Here is a 23126-nt window from a genome sequence, read left to right as displayed (position 1 = left end):
TGATTATTAAATGAAAAATGTTTACCTCTAAGAATCTTCTTAGGTTTAAATAATGCGCAAATTTTTACAATCAGAATTATGTGTGTCCATGGGCGGCGGTATCACTTCATATCAGCCGAGCCTCCTGCCCGATTACTTCTAAAATAAATATAAAAAAATTAAACAAATCCACTCATAACTGACACCAACTCGAATCGATATTATAAATTTACCTCTTCTACTATTAGTAGTGTACGAGTTACATTTTATGAAAAAAAGAGGATTCTCTTTAAATTTTCTTTGAACCCGTATAACCTTTGTAAGCAAATTCAGTTAGAAAACAAAAATTTCTTCGACGATCGCGTGATATTTTTTTTCTGATACTTCAATGGTTTTTTACTCCAAAATCAACCTGAAATATCTATCTTCTGAGGTTTAAATAATGTGCAAATTTTTTGATTTAGAATTGTTAACGGCCCTGCCATCGATGCCACTGAAATATAACAATATAAAAAACGACACAAAGTATTATATTAATATATATATAAAAAATATATATATATATAAAATGTCTCCTGAAAATTTCGAATTAGCACGGTGAATAATATTTTACAAGTAAAACAGCTTATTTTAAGTATAACAGTTTATATACGTACAATAATTTGAATTTAACAAATGCGTACCAAGGTTTTTTGATTCTAACTTTTCCTAATGTTTTTAATTAAGCGGTAAAACAACTCACAAAATCGTGGATAAATCGTTTAAAAAGTTAGAGAATATAACGAATTGAAAAGTTTTGTGGCAATCTAACTTTGTTTGAGTGTAATAACGCTGAATACTGCGTACAACAAAGCAAATGTGACTTTGACTAATTTTTTCCTAACTGATTTATTCGCTGTTAGTTTTGTATGAAATAAGAATTTGCTTAGAACTTATATTATGAAAGAGAGAGTTGTAGAATGAGCGAAGAACGAGGATAGCACTAAAGTTATGGTGCAGGAAGATGTGCGTAAGGATTTGCTAAGATAGAAACTGAATGGGAAGCGAGCTATGAACGATAGGGATATGGTCGTCTACAGGAAGGACGGAAGAGAGGAGAGGAGAGCGATCCAGAAAGATTGTTGACACAACAGCAAACAATAGCACGACCTGAATTTTAACAAATACAGGACCTGCCGATAAATTATTGAAGATAATGACGTCAGAAATTCTGTCGTCCTTGATTAGTTTGTTAGCATAAGGCATTTAATTTCGAAATTAAAGTCTACTTTTCAAAGGCTTCTGCTCGGTTCGCTGAATTAAACTGAGAGTCACACCAACCATTTCCTGTATTTATGACATCCCGAATTTTTAATAAACAAGTTTCATGACATTTCGTGTACTTGTTTCACAACCGAACCCAAATCGACTACAGAATCGAACGGCAGTCATAGAAACGAGTGGCAAGATTACTTTATTATTGATTGGTTAGTTTTAAATGTTAAAATTTATGATCAATTACTTTTGATCGACCGTTGAATAGTCGTTAATTTATAGATCTAGCAATTGAAAAAATTTGATTTTATTAAATTACTAGCTGACCTGGCAAACGTCATATAAACGTTATATAAAATACTAGCAGACTCGGCCAAGCGTTACTGTGGCTAAGGTTTTTGTTATATTACATAGTAGTAAATTAATGAAGGGAAACCGTAGGAGAACTTATGTGAAACGTTGGTACCACGACACGGACCTAAACTAAACTGGTGTGCGAATTTTATCTGACTTCTACGTTATAAAAATATAATGACAATGACAGCTAACAGTAATGCCATTATTCATAATATTCAAGTTATTATTATTACAGACTACTAAAAGTTACGTTAGTAAGTTACGTTTACTAAGTTACTACTAAAAATTTGTTGATCTATTATCATTGGCAAATCACATAAACCATATAAAGGTTTGAACGAATATGACTTTGATGTTATTACATTATAATGAAAATTGCAGCTGATACCAGCCAGCACCATTTCTCCGACATATACATGTTTTTATAGGAAATATTCATTCCTAAATCTTTTTTGCTACGATATTTCGCTCAAATTATAAATAGCTGTTTTTTAAATACTAACCAGCCTTGTAGTTGCTGTAGGACATAATATACGACAAATTAGTTTCATTTCGTTAGGATACTCTGTAAAGGCCAATGTCGATATCGATTCCTTCGTTTTTGTATGAAATTTAGATGTTGTTCTCCTTATAGACGTAGCGCTGATGACGCTCTTTATTTCAATCAGCATCAGTATCACAGAAGTTCCAGAAGTTCACTTGTTTTAATTTTTTTTAATTTTGAAACGAGGATAATCAAACACTTATGTTTTATAAATATACATGTGAAAATGACAGACAACTTACGAATCAGGCCCAACGCTATCGAGATCCAAGTAACTTCGCAATCGATTAGCCCGTGATATTGATCAAATATAAATATATGTTCCCCAAACATATTATGTCTAAAATACCACTTCATATAAACGGCGCCCCTGGGGTAATTCGGGAAATGTAAGATCTAGATTTACACAAATAAATTGTTTGGATTTTACGAATCTTTACAGTCGAGTACGATTCATCCATCTTATATTCCCAAGGGAAATAATCACTGAATGTAAATAAATGCTCTAGATACATATAGAATGACTATTTATATTAACTTGTTAATAACATTTTATATGTCTGAGTGGTTTTATATATATAATCCGGAGGCAAAGAACTGTAATAATTTTAGACTTGTTCACACGTTCTTGTCTTGGAAAATATATGTTTTTGATAACACATTAAGTGCTCTTTTCTCGGATCCGAGTGGAGCGGGGTTAGTAGCGGTGCCGCACACTCAGATCCGTGCGAACGTTCTTTTTTTTTTTTAATTTCTATCCCTAGCTCTCACATCCGAGTATTCGGCACACAATGTGCTACATGCCAACCACTCGGATCCGAAAAATGATTTTTTTAATCAAAATAATAAAAAACATGCAAACATATTGTCAAACATTCATATTTACTTAATTCGCTATAAAAAGTTTTGGTTTTCGGCTATTACTATGTACCCATTGTTAAAAGCATTCAATGTGTTAATACTTATATACGACGATAATATAAAACGGTATACTATTCCGTTTATATTATCGTCACGAAACAGAAACACAATTCTGAAGCCCAGATCTATAGGATTTCAGCGCTACTGGCATTTTATTTAAGATACTAAACTTACCATAATAAACATCGTCAAGTTCCTTATACTTCTTGGCATTAACTCCGATCCTCCAACTGTACAATAGTACCACTAATATTGATATATTCTGTAACAAAATAGGTTAATTAGTTATCAAGATTATTACACGAAAATCAATTACAATACACATGCTGAGCGCAGCTATCTCAAACCTGTGTAATCGTCATCTTCGCCAAAATACAGAAAAAAAAGAAATGAGTTTTTTTTGTATAGAACAGGGGGCAAACGGGCAGGAGGCTCACCTGATGTTAAGTGATACCGCCGCCCATGGACACTCTCGATGGAACAGAGCTCGCGAGTGCGTTGCCAGCCTTTTAAGAATTTGTACGCTCTTTTATATGCCCATAAAAATTTATATTTTTATAGGCATATAAGAATAAACTATCAAATTATTTGTATAGAGAAGACAAATCATACTAGAGCTTCTATTAATCCCGACTTAATTAAGGTGTGTTGTGTGGCTGCAAATAAATCTTGACTGCCTGCAAAACGTCAGACTGGACAAAACGATGACGTCACAAAGATGGAACCACACCAATTCAGCCGTACTAATGACCTCCTTGACATATCAAATCAACTTCCATACCAACCAACTCTGTAATCTCTATTTTATATCTTTTGATCGACTTTATTCAGCATTTATGTTTTCTAATACGTTATTAAGCAAAAACAATCAATATATACATGTTTTTCCAGTCATCTAAATTATATATATACTAATAAAATTAAATAATTACATAATATATTATACTTCATTTACTTATTATTTATATATAGGTAAATGAAGAATATTATGCGCAATAGCTTTAAATTCAAATCTATTTTAATTTATTTACTATAATAAATAATAGTCTGTAACTATAACTGCGTAAGCCTGACAAATATATTGTAATTTGTAATATTGAAACGTACGTATAATTAAAGTTACCCCCTATTTTGGTAGATCCACGAAACCCCAGCAAGCAATATACCATTACAACCGACTGTTGAAAGACGTCGAAACATTAATTTAATACGTACCTTACATTATCATCTAATATTTAAAACACTTGGGCTGATACTACTGCTCTTTTTGACCGTCCCATAGTCTACCCCCTTATGTCATAAAAAATTTAATTTTTTTTGGCCTAAGCAGTTTAACTAATTAAGTTGTCTCTCGTGTAACAACACTTTGATACTCAAATATGAAATTTTACATTTATTACTAGCGGACCTGACAGACGTTGTCCTGTCTACACGTCTTTAATTTGAAAATTTCAAACTTTTTTTAATAAGCTAAAACATTCTGGACCATTTTGATGAAAATTATAATTCAAATGTTATGACAATATCTAACGATCCAGCCCATGGTCTACAATAATACAATGATAACAAAACTTTTTTTTAATTTGATCGCAGCGCTAACTGTCGGGACAGACTAAAATTCGAATATTATTTAAAATTTGACACTGCGATGGTAGCGCCGTCTGTCGGATCCAATGTAAATCATTCCAAAATCAACAACTACTAATAAATTAAAAATTAATTAAAAAAACATTGTCCAGCGGACAAAATTGTGAATCTAAACCATTCTCAGATCCCCTTGAACACACACAAAAAATTTCGTCAAAATCGGTCCAGTCGTTTAGGAGGAGTTCAGTCACATACACACGCACACAAGAAATATATATATTAAGATTTAATTTAAGCTGTATTTGTCACAAAACATGGGAATAGAAAACTAGGCTTCAGATTTCGGTTTCCTTAATAACTATACTATAATATAGCTGATGATCGATATTATATACATAAAATATGCCGCTAACTTTAAGGGCTTAAATTCAGAGATGTTATTGTAAGTCCTGGCTAAGGCAAGCCAAGTTTATATAATCGCATTCATAAACATTGTTCTTTTCAAACTTGTCAGGTTTCTATTGTTTTTGTATGATTACAGAGAACGTTTATAAATTAAATGGCAAAAACATATTACTTAATATCATCTGAAACTGCAAGAAATGTACTTATTTGTCGTATTTGATACTAAAAATTCATTAATTTAGTCATCGTAGCGTATTATTTTCAAATTGTATTTGTGTAATGTCTTAAAAATCATTATTATCAGTATTATTAATCAAATGATTCGCAGCTATTAATATTAAGTGGCCGTGTTCAACCTCTTGGCGTAAACTAAGCCTTACTTCGAGCGATTGAATACAATAAAGTAAATAATGCTATACGGCAGTCATAGTTCGTCTGTTATATCTCGTTTCTGTATATACCTTTAGACGTGCTGATCATGTATGTTTGTTTGATTCGAATGCGTTATCGAAACTATATGATTTTCATCTATCTAATTGTTGAGGTAAGTTTGCTAGTATCAGTCATATAATAAATGTAGTTATGGATAAAAATACGTATTTGCATTAATGGTGTATAAAATATGATATAAATGTTAATTGCGTAGAAAATTTCCTTTGAGCACTTGTAAAAAGAATGTAAAGAATCAATTACTAGTAGTGCATACTAGCTCAATTTAATATTTATTTTATAACAATATTATTATATTATACAATTAAAAATCCCTGAGTAAATAAGATTTAAATTATCTCCATTTACAGAACCTTCTCCTGCAAATACGCTAAGCTAGACAAATTAATTAATTCGTTTCAAACTCAATTTCCAATGAATAACTCCGTCTCTCAAAATGTATTCAGTCACAAGTAACTTTATTGGCGATCAATTTAGAATTGTCAAGTGCTAAAATTATTTTATTAATTTATTTTATGGAATAAATGAAAGATTTCGAATACATGAATTTTACTTAATAGAGCCTTGTTTGTAACTGACGTTAGACTATATTTATATTATATGATGGTTTCCTCTTTTTGTTACCTTTTCAACCAATGACAACTTAAATAATCCATACGGATTATTTATATGCCAAAGTTCGAACATACGACATCGGGGTTTATAAAATCCTTTAAACGAAAGCAAAGTACTAATAAGAATCGCAAAGCGCTTTCAACGCACAAAACTGTGCTGAATATAAAAAGAACCCTTTCACACTTTACTCTGACTGAAACCCGATAATTTGTCAAAGGCTGTGTTCGTAAAACGTCAAGTAAATTAGTGCCTACTAAAAATCTTTGTGTGAACTGACAAAAATTTAAATAAATCAGTGGCGCCACAACCTTTTTTAGGTCTAGGCCTCAGATGTTTTATGATTAATTGCCAATCTAATAGGGCAAGGTGATCAGCCTTCTGTGCCTGACATACACCGACTTTTTAAGTCTAAAACAAGCTGGTTCCATCACAATGTTTTCGTTCACCGTTCAAGCAAATGTTAAATGCGCACATTGAAACAAAAACCTTTGGTGCACAGTCTGGGATCGAACTTACAACCTCAGGTATGTGAGAAGCACAAAGCCACTAGGCTGACATTATACTTTATGATGGTAAAATATAAGGTAAAAACTGAACTATATATACAATTTACGGCCATTTTCGCTTAGTTATGTTTTAGATTTTGAAATCGATGTTGTCGAGACAGCTTTCTTGGTCTTTCTTCAGCTTTATTGGGACATGACTAATGGAGCAGTGTCATTTCTGAATGTAGAAGTTAATAGCTAAAACTGTAATCCTTGAAGTGGAAACTGCGATTTGATTGATTAAAGAATAGGGTTAAGGATTACGAGTAGCAATTATTTTTTGTTTGTTTGTTCGATCAAAAGAGCCATCTTAGGTGACTTTAAGAGACGTTTGGAATTCTTTGACAGTATAAAATGGATACATAGCGTATTTGTAAATATAAATAGACCGTGCAAGTCAATTAATAATGAATAATTAATGTAATAGAAAATAAATGTTTATATTACCTTAAGTATTTTTATAATCATATTATAATTTTAGTATAAGTATATATTTTTTGTTAATAGTGACACATGAACTATAGAACTCTTAGTTTTATTTAAGATTTTAATTTAGTAATTAAATTACACTGTTACTTGTAATTTTATTTTTGTTCATTTTGTCCACTTTTATACACTTGCCTGGCAGACATGGCTTATTAGCGATAAATTCGGCCTTTGCCTCCTTAACAATATAGTTACCTGTTAATTAATGTAGCTAGCTGAAGTAGGTAACATTTATACTACATAAACATGTAAAAAGTTATGATATGGCACAATAAATAAATGGAAAATGAATATATATTATTTTATATAATAACCTAAATAAAAATGTTGTTTTAGACATGGGTTAAATGCCTATATGCTTATAGTATATTAATTATTCAACATTACATTCCTTTACTTTTGAGGATACAAAGTATACCTGAGTTTAAGATATCTAGCTCAAAATGAATATCTTCAACGAGAATCATTTAACAACGTTTATATCAATTTCCATCTCTATTTAACTTAGTAGTTAAACATTAAGTCTAGGTTTACGCCAATTATCCTACAATATCACAAAATCACTAAACATAAATATTTAATCTGTATTTTACTTCAAGTATAAAATATACAATAGATTTAAATTACTATCAGATAGATAATTATCATAATAAATAATTCTATTAAAACGTTTACAGAACGTTTTTGTAAATTGCTCACAAAATATACTCCCATTCGAAATAAATTGAAAACGAACTGATAATAACTTATCCGGCGCGTTTAATAAAGCTTTTTGATATCGAAGGCTTTTCTTGAATTAAAATATTGCTTGCTTATAATATTTTATGATAATTAGTATACCACTACATTAGCTTAAAAAACTATTAGAAACTGGAGTGAAATTGTGAGTATTAAATTCGTCGAATTGAGGCAGTTTGACTCATAACTAGTTTTTTAAAGGCGACGGACGTCCTTTTTTATATGGCCCTTGAACTTACAAGAGTTTTAAGTATAGTAATCTCACACTTTTACTTTACATAACTTTTGCATTATATTTACTAATGCATTAGAACAATTAAGAATTGAAATATTTTTATAATAATTAATGGATAATGCAACTGTTGTGAGCTGTCGATTCACTCAGTGTTTATTTCTTGAGCATAAACAAATATGCTATAATATAGTAGTTACTTTTGAATAAACCTATGAATTTAAAGAATGAATAAATTTTTAAACTGATTTTGACGATCACAGGATCGAATACTGTAAGTCAAAGTTACAAAACCTAAGTAAATTGTAAAACAATAGAAGCGGAAATATAAATTTTCACTGTTTTGCCGTTTTCATACAAAAATAATTTTATTTAACTTTGTTGAGTTCTCTTAAGACTTGGCGTTGTTCAATTCGTAAGAATAACAAAACTCCAGAGGTGAAGCAAACGAGCCAAGTTTGATGAAGAAGACAAAAGTTTTTATTTATGATTGACGAGAATCGCTACAAATCAAGTTTCTTAGAATACATACAAGGTTTTTTTTTGTAAAACTACACACTATTTATTTTTTGTAAAAGCGTTCTACGTAAAATTATTGTGTCGCACAACGTACAACTTTGGGATATTGAGGTACTTCAGATCGAAAATCGTTAATTTTTGTGTTTTTTTGATGATTTTATACGCGCTGGATGATGGTTGAATGTTATACTTCTTATATATGTACAGAGTGGCCAAAAAGTCGTGGATCAAACGCAAGTAGGGGTTAAATGGGGAAATCAGCTGCAAAACATTGTTGGTCCTTCAGCTCAAGAGGTATAATACATTTTTTATAAGAAGATTGACTTTTTTTAGAAATTCTTTAAAAAAAAAATTATATACTAGGGGGGAAAACGTGCCTGCGGAACGCCAAAAAGTCTGTCGTCGCAGCCCATGGACACCCATTTTTAGTATGTGTTGCCGGCCATTAAGGGAGGAGTACGCTCGTATTTTGAATTGTTGGAGGTGGTATCTCTCAGGGAAGACCCCCGCCGGTAGTCGATTCCACAGTTCGCTAGTTTGCAAAAGAAAATGCCTTGTGAACCGATACCGGACCGTGAAAGATTTCCAGCCATCAAGGCGATGGTGCAATTCAGCCTTCATGCGGCTCGTACGATGCTGAAACGAGGCAGGAGGGATCATCCCAAACACTCGTCGTAGTACACTTTCTACTAATACATATTTCTTGCATCAAATTATATTAATTAATTATCATCGATATCACTTAATATCAGGTGAGCCTCCTACCCGTTTGCCCCCTGTTCTATAAAAAAAATCTAATATTAAAGTCACAAAATACTTACCAAGGTATACAAAGCACTGGCGTAAGCAGCATGCTTGACATGTAATGTCCGACAGCAGAACAGCGTCGTATCTTGATCGTGAGTAGTCCACGCTTTCATCTATAATTTATGAAAACAATTGAAAAAAAATTTATGTTCAAGGGATTGTATATTTACATACAATTAAACAAAATATGTCAGAAAGGTACGCGTGGTTTTGAAGTTATTTTAAAACTAAGATCAAATTATGTTTAAGTCAATTTAGTTCGAAATTAAATAATTTACATGAATATTCATTTGAATTTATATCTTGTTTATAAAAATATCAGTATTGTGTTTTTTTATAGAATAGGGGGCAAACGGGCAGGAGGCTCACCTGATGTTAAATGATACCGCCGCCCATGGACACTCTCAATGCCAGATATTATCGTTTATAAAAGTTCAGGTCTTAGGTACAAATACACTTTGGGCAACTGATATTTTTGTCGTTTACGAATAACACGCATTTTTTAACACACAGTTTCATTGAAACACAGCTTTTAATAAAGTATAATTATTGATGCTTCGCTCTTGTTTGTAATAGAATTGTTAAATAGCGGTCTTCAATAAAATTATTGAAATAATTATGTTCTGAATGCGAACCAGTATTTCTTAAGAAAACCTCGTACATCCCACCAAACAAGATTTAAATTACTAGTAGATCATTTTAAATTAATTTTTATTATACCTACCCAATTAATTAACAAAAGTGTTTTCCGTAAATATACATAAATTTTTCTCAATACTTAATTTTATCTAGCATAGTTATCTACAAGAACTAAATAATATATTATTAAAAGAACTAAATAATATGCTATTTTGTTAAACACTGTTTGAAATTGTTTGCTTACTTACTTATTTCATTTTAAAATACTTTAAAAGGTAATAACATTTTAATTTACGGAGGAAAAAAAGTAATTATCATATTAATTAAAAAATTCCAATATCTTTTTACTTAAACGGCCCCATGACGTATTAAATTTTTATCATTACATAAGTAATTATTTTAAAAACATTATAATTAGGACTGAAATTCACGCAATAAATATGCTAAAACAAGCAATTATTATTTAAAAGGCAGCGTCAAAAAAACTATGACTTCTCAATATGTTTAATTTATAAATAAAGTAAATACTTACTATTCGCTTGAGTATATTTAGTAATAGATAACAGTATATTTTTTTCTCATTCCTGACTTTAAAAATTTCAACAATACTATCTTATTGGTAAACATTTAATTCCCTTTACCTTAAACGTGAAGAGTTGAAAATCTCCGAAAAAGATTGCATACTAACAATAGTTCACTCAATATTTCAGTTACGTATGTCGTAAAGGCTCGCGATGAGACGCGCTCTCGACTTGAAAGCTCCTCGCGTACTGAAAGTGTGAAACTTAAAGCTGAGTGTACTGCCTAAGTGCCTTGGAGTAAGTAAAGTTTTGTAAGTCCTGCAGAGAAAATGTAAATAAAAAGATGCATACAAAAAGACTGTCGTAAATTGTGAGAAATTGCTTTATTTTATATTGAGTAAAACAAAGTTACATGCTGAATTATGTTTTTATTTTTCTGAACTTGTATGTGGTTAGATAAATTAAAATATTGTAGTTATTGCAACGCACCATAGAAGGAAATTTATTTATTTACTTAAATTTTCTTACACCATTTTATGAAATAACGAAATACTTTTGCTTTTTCCTCGATATATTTTTTGAAGTTATACTTCTTTTGGTGCATTAGGGAAAAATGAGGAGAGTAAATTTTTATGTATGCGCAGTCACACAGAACCGACATTTATTTTTTTTGTAATATTTAAATAAACTTTATTTAACTAGATAATGCGTTTCAAAAAAAGGTATTTACCTTTTACTCTATTGTTAGTGTCGTTTTTTCTACAAACGTAGAATAAAATTTTGAAAAGATTTTTATCTTGTTACGCGAAAGAAGTATAACTTCTAACGCGTGTACATAAGTACACACACATTTGGACACATTTGGACATGGACAGAAGGCTCATCTGATGTTAAGAACTACAGCCGCCTATGTGTACACTGACATTGCCAGGAAGCTCGCAAGTGCATTGCGGGCCTTTAAGAATTGGTACGCTCTGTTGTATGAAAATAAAAACCTCTAATTAGTTTGGTAATGCTTCGTGCTTTCGATAGTGCGCGGCTAAAACTGCCCATAGAAACACTCAATTGTGGAACGACGACGACGTATTTTGTATTCTGCCTTGACATCCGATAGTGAAACTCAGATACCGGTAGTCCGAACAACCCCTCTAAAAACTCTCACACTTATACGAACACATAGTTATTGATAGCGCTTCATAGCAATGTTCACACTGTAATTTTCTCTTCAATAAAAATAACGTTTCAAATAATGTTAGATTAAAAAGATTTAGAATTTCGTTAAAAAAGTTACATTGTCAAAAGGCGTTTAACGATAATTATATCTATTAACTACTTTAAAAATAAGAGACATTTTGTGTTATACACATTTTAATTGCCTATTAGTAGATTTAGTTATAATATTCCGTAAATGTGCAGTGTTTTACGCAAACTATCCAGCAGCTGCGCCAAGATATGAAATTGATACATCATAACTTTATCCTACAAAGTAACTGGAACACTTTAAGTGAACAAGTTATGAAAAATGGCACTTTGAAATATTGTACGTGATAACTGAGTTTTAGTATGTTCATGATATTATTCATATTCTTTGAATTGAGTTCGATTATTAGAAATATATGTATGTATATACCGAAGTAAAGATTGAACTTGGGCTTAATTTATAAAAAAAAAACATAAATTAATATCTAATTTTGACAATAAAATTTAATCATAAGTTATAGCAATCATTTCTAACGAGGTATATCAACAGAAATATCAGCTATAATGTAGGCAACTGCAGTCCAAAATGCTGTACATAAATCAAGTTCTTCAGGGTTCTCGACGTTCATTGTATCGCCTTCCGTATGATGAAACCAAAAGTACTTTTCATTTGCATTATGGAGACTGGCTCCTGGGACACCATTTTTAATAATCAAAGCTACATCAGACCCAGGTCTGTCACTTTCAACGAGAGTAGAAGCATTTATTGATTCAAATAGTTTTAAAATTTCAGCTATGATGCAACGAGCCTCTTGAGTTCCAGCTACAGCAAGCCCTCGTGGCGCAAATGTTCCTTCATCAGACTCCATAATAAAGTTTATATTGTGGCTTTCGTTTTTATGTTTCTCGGCATAGGCAGAAGCACCTATAAATCCCAACTCTTCAGCTGTCCAAAATATGGCTCTAACAGTTCTTTTTGGTCTTAAATTTAGTCTTTTCAAAATGATAGGAGCAGCCCAACTTACAAATAGGCCACCACCGTCGTCCATGGCGCCCAGGCCTACGTCCCAACTATCAATGTGCCCGGAAACAATTACAAGCTTTTCTGGGTTCTTAGTTCCTTTTAAATCTATTAGAGTATTCCGAGATTTTTTAGTCTCTAAGGAGCTTTGCATTTTTCTATTGAGTACAACTTTCTCGCCTTTTTTATAGAATCTTATAAGCGTACGGCGCCTCGATCTGAAGCACCGCCGCTATAGTGGAAATGAAACTCGAAATGGAGTATTAATTGTTCCGTATATTGGTCGAACGTTTTCGATGGTCAAACACAATTATAATGCGAAGCAAGCTTATGACTAACGTCCGTCCGGCACGGCTGCGTAAATCTATCTAAAGTATTACAAATAATAACTTAAAACTAAGCCTTAAAACTACACGCTGGTAAAAGGGGCCGACCGTCCCTTTTGATACCTGCGTAGCCGCCGACCGTTTCGTAGAACAACATCTGGCTGGCAGCTTCGTTTACCAGCTTTCTAAGTTGCATTGTTCGTTGTCCGTAACAGTCTCCCCTCAGCGAAACCTTCCTATGATGTGAAGCTTTCCGTAGGTAGGACAACGATGCGCATACCAGTCGTCTTAGCTTATGATGTTTCAATTCCAGTTCTACTAATCGGGTTTCTCCATCAGGACCTTTATGCGATTTCTTTACAATTCTGATCCACTGTAATACCGTCGTTGAATCCGTCCAAAGCACGATCTTGTTTGGTTCAATACTGTAACCTTCTGTAATGGCCAGGGCTAATCTCGCTCCGATTAGGGCTGCCTGCTTTAGCCGCGGTATAATCTGTGGCTTAATAGGTGCCACCCATGCTTTCGCTGTGAGTCTGACGTCAATTACATCGGTTCCAATTCGCCAATATGCCACTCTTGCCTTTGCTTGTTCAGATGCGTCATAAAACACATGCAATTGTAGCTCAGCTCCCCTCGTGTAATTATACCATCTAGGCATCTTCAGTGTTTTTAGATTTCCTAACTGGCTCAACCACTGTTTAAACTCAGTAGCTTGGTCAGTAGGAATTTCTTCATCCCACCCTGTCTTTAATCTCCATAACTGTTGTAGAATTATCTTCGCCGTTACGGTATAATAACTTATTAATCCTAGCGGATCAAAAATCGACATAACGGCTCCTATAGCTTCTCTTTTAGTTGGCTGCCTAATTCCCTGTTTAACTTCTTGAGGAACTCTGTGGAGGCTTGTGTTAAAAGAAAGTACGTCTTCAGTGGCTTCCCAAATTATTCCTAATGTCTTCTCATAATACAAGATACCAGGCAATGATTGCAATAAGTCTGGCTCGTCTAGCAACTCATCGTTTAAGCATACTTCATTTGATCTTGCCGCTGCATCAAATACTAGACGAACTTTTCCCGGCTTATTAGGGTTTGTAACAGCAAAATGAGGTAAGTACCAATCCTTTGATGTCGGTATTTCGGGTCTTTCAATAGGGCGGGCGTAATGCTTCTCCAACAGGTTATTTATTTGTCTCGTATATGACTGTTTAAACTCATACGACTGATCCATTTTCCGTTCAATGCTTTTAAGCCGCTTAAATGCCATATTATAACTTTCTGGGAATTTCGTGTTATCGGTCTTCCATGGCAATCCCAGGTAGTAACGCCATTCTCGTTTCTCTATTGTTTTATTGAACAATTGAACTGCACGTGCGTCGGCGCTTGTTAAACTTTTTTTATTATTTATACCTAAGGCATCTGTTGCAAGACTTTGTTTTAAAATTGCCTCTATACGCTCATTTATTGTCTCTTTGTAAACGTCGTTTTCTGCCGCCTTTTTCATGCAGTGCAAGACACGTTCATTGTGTTCCATTAAACTTCGATTAGGCGCTGTTCCATGTAAAATCCAGCCTAATCGTGTTAAAGATGCAGACGGTTTATTATTCTTCCCACAGTATAATTTTCTTGAAACGATGAGATGCCAATTGTCTGCTCCAATTAATAATTGTGGTTTAACTTCGCCGATCATTTCTTGGAGTGGTAACTTAACCACATTGTTGTAGCGCAAATTATCCGCGCTAATTCTTTGGCTATAGTTGAAAGTGAGTTGTAAGCTCGCTTCTTCTAAGAGGTATTTTGAGAGCGTAGTGAGAATTGGTTCTTTCTCATTACTATTAGCCTTACCGTAGTCTGTCCATCTAGTCTGATAGTGCAGCTTCCGTTTAGACACTATTTCTTGGACTAAGGCTCCGTTACTCGTATAGCTACGATCGTTTACACTTTTCAATGGCCACGTGATGTTTGGCACTTTTATTGCAAACTGGTTTATTTCAACAGCTGTATATCCCGGTCTGGGTAATCTATTTATTTCTTCCAGCGCTTTATCAAACTGCGTCAGATCTTGAGCATGTCGTACAGGGGGTTCGTCTGTAACTATTTTTTCAAAGGCTCCGATAAGCCGTTCTATCCCTTGGGATATCGTTTTCGGTACGGAGACCTCTTCGATAGGTGATATGGGACGCTCTATTTCCCGACACACATTGTGTTTCAATGTCTCCACGCGTTCTGGGAGCGCTGTGTCTTCTTGTCTATCACCTTGAGATAGATTATTCACCTCGCTATGACTTCTTAGCCATCTATCTACCATTGCAGCGGACTTGTTTCCGTTCCGCTGTTCTGGCAAGCATTTGACGATTCTCTCTTCGTCGGCTCTGCTTAAGTCAATGGCGAATCGCTCATTTAACAATTTTATTTCAAGCTCCATCTCTTGTTCCATCTCCTGCATCTTTAATTCGAACTGTTTCCTTATATATTCTTTTTTCAATGCGACTAAGCGTTCTTGGGCTTCGTACTCAATTTGCTTTACACGGGACGCCTTTGACCTCATCTTATTTCTAGAGGTCTGAACTGACTCCCTGTCGTGTGTAACATCAGCTAGTCCACGTTCTAGGACTTTCGATGGTGATTGTAACGGCACGTTTTCTGTCCGTACAGCTTCATCGATTTCATCTGCCCTCCTCGCTTGTCGGCTTCTTGTGTTCATTTTGAAGTCGATTGTATTCTTCGCTTCGATGAACTGGTGGATAATGCTTTCCGTCGGCGACCCACGACAGCAGTGCGTCGATGCGGTGAGTCACTTTGTACAGGCAATGAAGTCAACCCTCTGCACGTACTCCTGGGATCGCAGGTAGTACTGCCGATGAAAATCTTCCTGGGATCGCAGGTAAAATCTTCCTTCTTCTCGGCGTCGATGCGTTGAGTATATTTCTTCTGGTTATCCGGCTTCTCGAAGGACCAAAACTATAAGCGTACGGCGCCTCGATCTGAAGCACCGCCTCTATAGTGGAAATGAAACTCGAAATGGAGTATTAATTGTTCCGTATATTGGTCGAACGTTTTCGATGGTCAAACACAATTATAATGCGAAGCAAGCTTATGACTAACGTCCGTCCGGCACGGCTGCGTAAATCTATCTAAAGTATTACAAATAATAACTTAAAACTAAGCCTTAAAACTACACGCTGGTAAAAGGGGCCGACCGTCCCTTTTGATACCTGCGTAGCCGCCGACCGTTTCGTAGAACAACATCTGGCTGGCAGCTTCGTTTACCAGCTTTCTAAGTTGCATTGTTCGTTGTCCGTAACAAATCTATTTATCAAATCTGCGTCTTCTAACGTAATGGCCGCGGTAGGGATTTTAGTGACATTATCAGAATAATACTGTATACCAGTATGAGGTGAATTAATGGAAAATGGAGTTATTGATCTAACTAATGACGCAACAGCTCCCTTTTTCGCTGCCCTCGCAGCTCCATGTTTTCTGTATGAAGCTGTTTCATAATATGTTGTATAGATTGGATTAAACAGAACTATTTTTCCTTTCACCTCTTCAATAGAAGCATTATCGATCTCTCAAAATTCGAAAACACGACAATGTCAGCTGTTATACCTTCGGGGGGAGTGCTTATGCTTTTACCGAGACCTAATACTGCAATATTCTTTGGCCTGGGTTTCAACATAGTAATTTTTTCTTGTTCTCTTACCCAGTAAGGAACCTGAAAGAAACTTACATATTAAGTTGTTAATCTTATATCGCTTTTAATTTACTAGTTTTACGGTTGTTTGTTGCAGTTACTTATTGGTTTATTCATTGAAATACTTTGTGCAATATAATGTCCTATTTATCAAAATTTCCATATATTCACACATGTAAAGTTCATTTCATATAAAGGTCGTATAACTGAAATTTATGTTTTAAATTTACAATAAACAAATCTTTCTTAAATAAAAGGAACAAAATACATTAAATATATGGGATAACCGTGACGCCTTGTCAATCTTGTTTTGGAAAACAAATCTATCAAGACCGTAAAATTTTCAGTATATTTTACCTCCAGCTCCTCAGTAACTATATCATTGAAATCCTCATCCTGGGTTAACTTGATCATATAATCAATAGAATCTTCCAACACCTGCGACCCCGAGATCCGAGATCCAAACTTGTCCACAAATTTCTCGAGTCTAAAAATAGTTATATTCCTATTTACAACATACACACTAGCCGTAAGTTACGAAGCATACACTTAAATGAAGTTTGATCGTTTAAGGACACATTTTCTTAAAACCAAGAAAAAGCCTTAACATTAGAGACCTCTTACAATTTTTCTTAATATATTTATAACGAACGAAATCAGTTACTCGTCATAAGTTTTACTTTTAAATCCTTCCCAGACACATTTTATATCTTCTTCTATATTTCGATAAGATATTTCGTTTTTGATATATACATCTTATATATAGCTAGATGAATAAGATAAGAGCCTCTTAATATTAGATAATAAAAGCTAAGAACTAAGGATGAATATTAAACACAAGAAAGTTAAGGAAACTCACTCATCATAGGTTTTCCTTTTGAACGGGCCGGACACAACGTAGTCCATTATATCTCGTACTACGCTATCATAAGACGCAATTTCTTCCGCTAAATGACCGATATTACACGATTTTATTTCCAAATAAGATTTCTTCCTTGGTGAAGCATACACTTGACTTGTGAGAATTATAAACAGTACTTTGCACAATGAATACATTTTTAACCTTTATACACTTAAATAATACTCTATCCGTAGGTCCAGAATTGTTTATAATATATATTTTTGTAGAAACTTCAATTATTTGGTGTACTCGTTATGGAACAAGTACTGTTAACGAGATATACTTAGCTGTATTTCTTTAGTTGTGTATTCACGCAAAAATTGTCAGTTTAAATAATTTTAAAACTAATTGTTAAATTCCGCTGTTAAATTGTATAGCTGGTTTCCGCGACTGTTAACATTAAAAAACTATTGTTATTGAACATCCATTATATTGTGGTTTTCGTATTTAAATTAACTTATTATATATTAGTTAACAATTTACAAATTATACATTTTATTGTTATAGTTATAATTTACTAGCTGACCCGGCGAACTTTGTTCCGCCTTAATGGCAATAAATAAGCAGTTTGGGTTTTTTTATTGGAAAAAATACAAAAAAATTAAATACCTACATTAATCATTCATTATTATTTCTGTATTTTAGTACATAGGTTGCTCTTCACTTAAGTACCTTGTGATACACATTTTTTCATTTTTTGTTTTATTATCAGGCGCAAAAACAAACAACGCTGATGGTCTTCCGACCCGTGAACATGCCACGTATAATTGACCATGGGAAAAACATGAATGTTCTAGATTTAAACCACAAACTTTTAAGGATTGGCCTTGTGATTTGTTGATGGTCATGGCAAATGCAAGACGTATCGGAAATTGAAGTCTTTTAAATTCAAACGGCATATCGGTTGGGATCATCGGGATCCTCGGAATAAGAACTTCCTCACCTTTGAATTTTCCTATCATTATCGTAGCGTAAATTACATTGTTCTTCAATTTTCTAACCACCAAACGCATACCATTATGTAGTTCAGGTCATCTACATCTTTATTCTTTTTCTTCTTTTTTATCAGTAAGCAATGTAACTCTCATGTTTGTTGTCAGCTGCAGTTTCGTCACATAGCGCCATAGATTTGACGATTTGAGGCAAGCGTTTATTTCGTCGACAGCCGTAGATCTTGGAATTACTGGCAGTATTTGGCGGAAATCGCCAGACAGTAAAATCATTGCTCCTCCAAAACATCTCGATTCATTGCGTAAATCTTTTAATGTTCGGTTAAGTGCTTCCAATGCACGTTTATGCGCCATTGTGCATTCGTCCCAGATGATGATTTTCGATGCCGCTAAAACTTTGGCCATTGCTGAGTGTTTTGCAATATTACACGTTGGTTCTCCAATAGTTTGAAGATTTAACGGTAATTTTAATTCTGAATGAGCCGTACGGCATCCTTCTAACAATGTGGCTGCTATTTCAGAAGAAGCAACTGCAACCGCTATGTTGGATCTCGCCCGAACAGTTGCTAAAACTAATGACATGAGGAATGTCTTGCCAGTTCCACCAAGAGCATCTAGGAAATATAAACCACCATTTTCATCATCGTTTGCCTTCATTAAAGTATCATAAACTTCCTTTTGTTGGTATTTCAACAGGGGTACATTCGTTTGAACTACTAAATCTAATTCCTGGTGATCATATTCACGTTCCCGTTCCAATACTCGATTAAATGCGTCATTCGACAACAACAACAAATAGAAACATTCATCATTCTTTGGATGAACTGTATACATACGACAATACCGAGTTTTATAGTTCTCTTCACTGTTTATACGAATGGGCAATAGCACTATCATTATAATTAAATTGTAAATTGTAAAAATAATTAAACGTATTTATTTAATAGAAATATTTTGAATATTGATTTCTTACAAATATCAAATTGTCATATATACGTCATTACATAGCTGTCATTATACGTCAATTACATAGCTATCATTTGCGTTTTATTATTCCAAGTCTGATTCTTATTTGTTATACCACTTTTTATAGTGACTGACGTTTCATGTCAAGTCCCACGGGAACGCTGTCGAACGGGATAAAAAGTATCCTATGTCCGTCTCCTGGCTCTAAGCTACCTCCATACCAATTTTCACTCAAATCTGTTCTTTCGTTCTTGAGTTATAAGTGGTGTAACTAACACGACTTTCTTTTATATATATAGATATGTGAAATTTTTTGTAGGTATTAGCACTAAAAACTATATGCACACGTCACTTTATGGAGATAAAGATACTTTAGAAAAAATATTGAAACTATATTTTTTCTTTCATTCATTGATTCCTTTTTTTTATTTCTGATTAAAAAAATAATTATAATAAACTTCAATTTTAAAAATCATATTTTCAGTACCGTACACGAGACGTATTGAAAATCTCCATAAAAGATTGCATACTAACAGTAGTTTACCTAACATTTTAGTGACGTTTGTCATGATACCTCGTGATGAGAGACACGATATCCTTTTTTGGTCATCATGGGCTTACTAAATAAAAACTAAGTTAATATCAATTTGACCATAAATGTTTAATCAAAATTTACTTAATAATTTTTATCGTGGTATATCAACAGAAATGTCAGCTATAATGTAGGCAACTGTAGTCCAAAATGCTGTACATAAATCAAGTTCTTCAGGGTTCTCTACGTTCATTGTATCGCCTTCCGTATGATGAAACCAAAAGTAGTTTTCATTTGCATTGTGGAGACTGGCTCCTGGGACACCATCTTTAACTATCACAGTTATATCAGACCCAGGACTGTCAGTTTCAACGAGAGTAGATGCATTTATTGATTCAAATAATTTTAAAATTTCAGCAATGATACAACGAGCCTCTGGAGTTCCAGCTACAGCAAGCCCTCGTGGCGCAAATGTTCCTTCATCAGACTCCATAATAAAGTTTATATTGTGGCTTTCGTTTTTATGTTTCTCGGCATAGGCAGAAGCACCTATTAATCCCAATTCTTCAGCAGTCCAAAATATTGCTCTAACAGTTCTTTTTGGTCTTAAATTTAGTCTTTTCAAAATGATAGGAGCAGCCCAACTTACAAAAAGGCCACCACCGTCATCCATGGCACCCTGGCCTACGTCCCAACTATCAATGTGACCCGAAACAATTACGAGCTTTTCTGGGTTCTTTGTTCCTTTTAAGTCTATAAGAGTATTCCGAGATGTTTTGGTCTCAAAGGAGCTTTGCATTTTTATATTGAGTACAACTTTCTCGCCTCTGTTATAGAATCTATTTATCAAATCTGCGTCTTCTAACGTAATGGCCGCGGTAGGGATTTTGGTGACATTTTCAGAATAGTACTGTGAACCAGTGTGAGGTGAATTAATGGAAAATGGAGTTATCGATCTAACTAATGATGCAACAGCTCCCTTTTCAGCTGCTCTTGCAGCTCCTTGCGTTCTGTATGAAGCAGTTTCGCCATATGTGGTATAGATTGCATTAAATAGAACTATTTTTCCTTCAACATCTTCAATAGGAGCATCATCGAACTCTTCAAAGCTGGAAAACACGACAACCTCGGATGTTACGCCTTCGGGTGGAGTGCTTATGCTTCTCCCAAGCCCTAATACTGCAATATTCTTTGACCTGGGTTCCAACATAGTAATTTTTTCTTGTTCTCTAACCCAATGAGGTACCTGAAATGATAAACATCTTATTATTGCTATTCACTTATTTTACTTATTAATTGAGTTGATATTGTCTTTGATTTACGAGGCTTCAGTGGCATAAAACTGGAAAATTTTAAGTGAATTTAGTGCTACTCTTGAAAATTCTTCTGGATTTGGATCTCCAGTTTTGCGGACGATGGGGGCATCAAGGTCGTCATCGACGGATCATGTTACGACCTTTAACCACGAACGCTGGGGTCCCACAAATCGGCCCTATAGCACCGTGTGGGAACCTATCCTTGATGCTGTTCCCATTGATGATATGTGATAACTTAGCAACATTCATTGCTAGATGTGGGGCCTCTCCACATTTTATACCGTATTCGTACCACGGAGATTATTCACAGCAATTGTTCGGTTTATTACATGGTGCTGAGTTTCATCATCAGCGGACGTCGAGGGGGATTACAAAATTTTACCTGTATCACCTCTACGTCTGGCAGTTGACAACTGCGTTTATAAGGTAGTTTTTGCCGCGCACCACCACTATGTGGAACGACGTGGTTCGACTTAGGGCCCTTTAAGAAAAGAGCGTACCAATTATTAAAAATCCGGTAACACAGCTGCAGGTATTAATCCGATCAACCTCTGAACACTCTCCATAGTAAATGTGGTAGAAGATGCAGAGTGTCACCCCATCTCTACGCAGCGCCACGGCTCGTCGACGATTCGAATCGCTCTTCGTTGAATACGGTCAAACTGTTGCGACCGATGTGTTTCATATACACATAGTTCTTGTTATATTGTTTCTCACTTTAAATATATAAAAAAACTTATTAAATTATAATCCTTAGATAGCATGGTCAAAGGCCAAAAAGGATGTCAAAATGAAATATAGAGAAACTGTGTAGCTATCTCGTTTTGAAAAACAAATTAATATTAATCAAGACCGTAAAACTTCGAGTATATTTTACCTCCAGCTCCTCAGTAACTATATCATTCAAATCCTCATCCTGGGTCAGCTTGATCATATAATCAATAGAATCTTCCAAAACCTGCGACCCCGACATCCGTGATCCAAACTTGTCCACAAATACTTCGAGTCTAAAAATAATTATATTCTTATTTACAACATACACACAACACAAGAAATCTATCCCTACTTTTTAAAGTTACGAACCCTTCGTAAAAACTCAAGTACAAGTAACTTATAATAGAGGTTCTATCAAATCGGACACATTTTCTTAAAACCATGAGAAATGTGTTAACAAAAGAGATCTTTTACAATTTTTCTTTAAAATATGTTTAACGAAAGAAATCACTTACTCATCATAAGTTTTACTTTTAAACTCTCCTTCCAGGACATATTTGAATATATCTTCCTTTATATTTTGGTAAGATGATATCTCGTTTATTAAATCATCGCCCAAAAGAGCCCGACATTTATCAGAAGTTTTCGGTAGGAATTTTGGCTCACATATAGTTATAATAAAGAGTATAAGGAAGCAACCGACGGAATACATTTCGCCGCTGCCCCAAAGATATTGTGATATCGTGATAACAGTCGAGTCCTTTTTGTTGCTGTATCTTATCATAGAAAGACATTTGTTATCTAGACGTTTTTGAAGGAACCGTATATCGCCATTCTGAGATGGATATGAGTGGAATAAGATCTAATATAATAAGATATCATAAAATCCGCAATAGATAAGAATAAT

General features: G+C 34.1%; 4 protein-coding genes across 4 annotated transcripts in view; all 4 read right to left on the bottom strand.

Annotated features, from left to right (window-relative positions):
- Positions 1 to 10952, bottom strand: part of LOC110994514 — a 28146-nt gene extending 17194 nt beyond the window's left edge. Inside the window, exons 1-3 of the mRNA XM_022261185.2 lie at positions 10720 to 10952; positions 9454 to 9552; positions 3230 to 3317 (exon numbers count right to left, since the gene is read on the bottom strand). Coding sequence (XP_022116877.1) covers positions 3230 to 3317; positions 9454 to 9552 — 187 coding nt within the window. The 5' untranslated portion in view covers positions 10720 to 10952. The remainder of the gene's footprint in view (positions 1 to 3229; positions 3318 to 9453; positions 9553 to 10719) is intronic.
- A 1355-nt stretch (positions 10953 to 12307) lies between these two features.
- Positions 12308 to 16842, bottom strand: LOC123689978 (carboxypeptidase Q-like). Its single transcript, XM_045632240.1, has 2 exons — positions 16456 to 16842; positions 12308 to 13014 (listed from the first exon to the last, which is right to left on the bottom strand). Exon 2 carries the CDS (start codon positions 12972 to 12974, stop codon positions 12330 to 12332), a length of 645 nt encoding a protein of 214 aa, XP_045488196.1. The 5' UTR covers positions 12975 to 13014; positions 16456 to 16842; the 3' UTR covers positions 12308 to 12329.
- On the bottom strand, positions 16413 to 17896 carry LOC110994504 (carboxypeptidase Q). The gene is made up of 4 exons (XM_045632053.1): positions 17700 to 17896; positions 17198 to 17327; positions 16756 to 16861; positions 16413 to 16636 (listed from the first exon to the last, which is right to left on the bottom strand). The coding sequence occupies exons 1-4, from the start codon at positions 17894 to 17896 to the stop codon at positions 16413 to 16415; spliced, it is 657 nt and encodes a 218-aa protein (XP_045488009.1).
- Positions 17897 to 20293: 2397 nt separating this feature from the next.
- Positions 20294 to 22977, bottom strand: LOC110994510 (carboxypeptidase Q). The gene is made up of 3 exons (XM_022261180.2): positions 22735 to 22977; positions 22383 to 22512; positions 20294 to 21435 (listed from the first exon to the last, which is right to left on the bottom strand). The coding sequence occupies exons 1-3, from the start codon at positions 22929 to 22931 to the stop codon at positions 20344 to 20346; spliced, it is 1419 nt and encodes a 472-aa protein (XP_022116872.2). The 5' UTR covers positions 22932 to 22977; the 3' UTR covers positions 20294 to 20343.
- Between the last annotated feature and the right edge of the window lie 149 nt (positions 22978 to 23126).

This window comes from Pieris rapae, chromosome 18 (assembly GCF_905147795.1).
Source record: "Pieris rapae chromosome 18, ilPieRapa1.1, whole genome shotgun sequence".
Taxonomy (NCBI): domain Eukaryota; kingdom Metazoa; phylum Arthropoda; class Insecta; order Lepidoptera; family Pieridae; genus Pieris; species Pieris rapae.
Note: the sequence above shows the minus strand (reverse complement) of the source record. Positions and strands in the feature narration are given on the sequence as shown.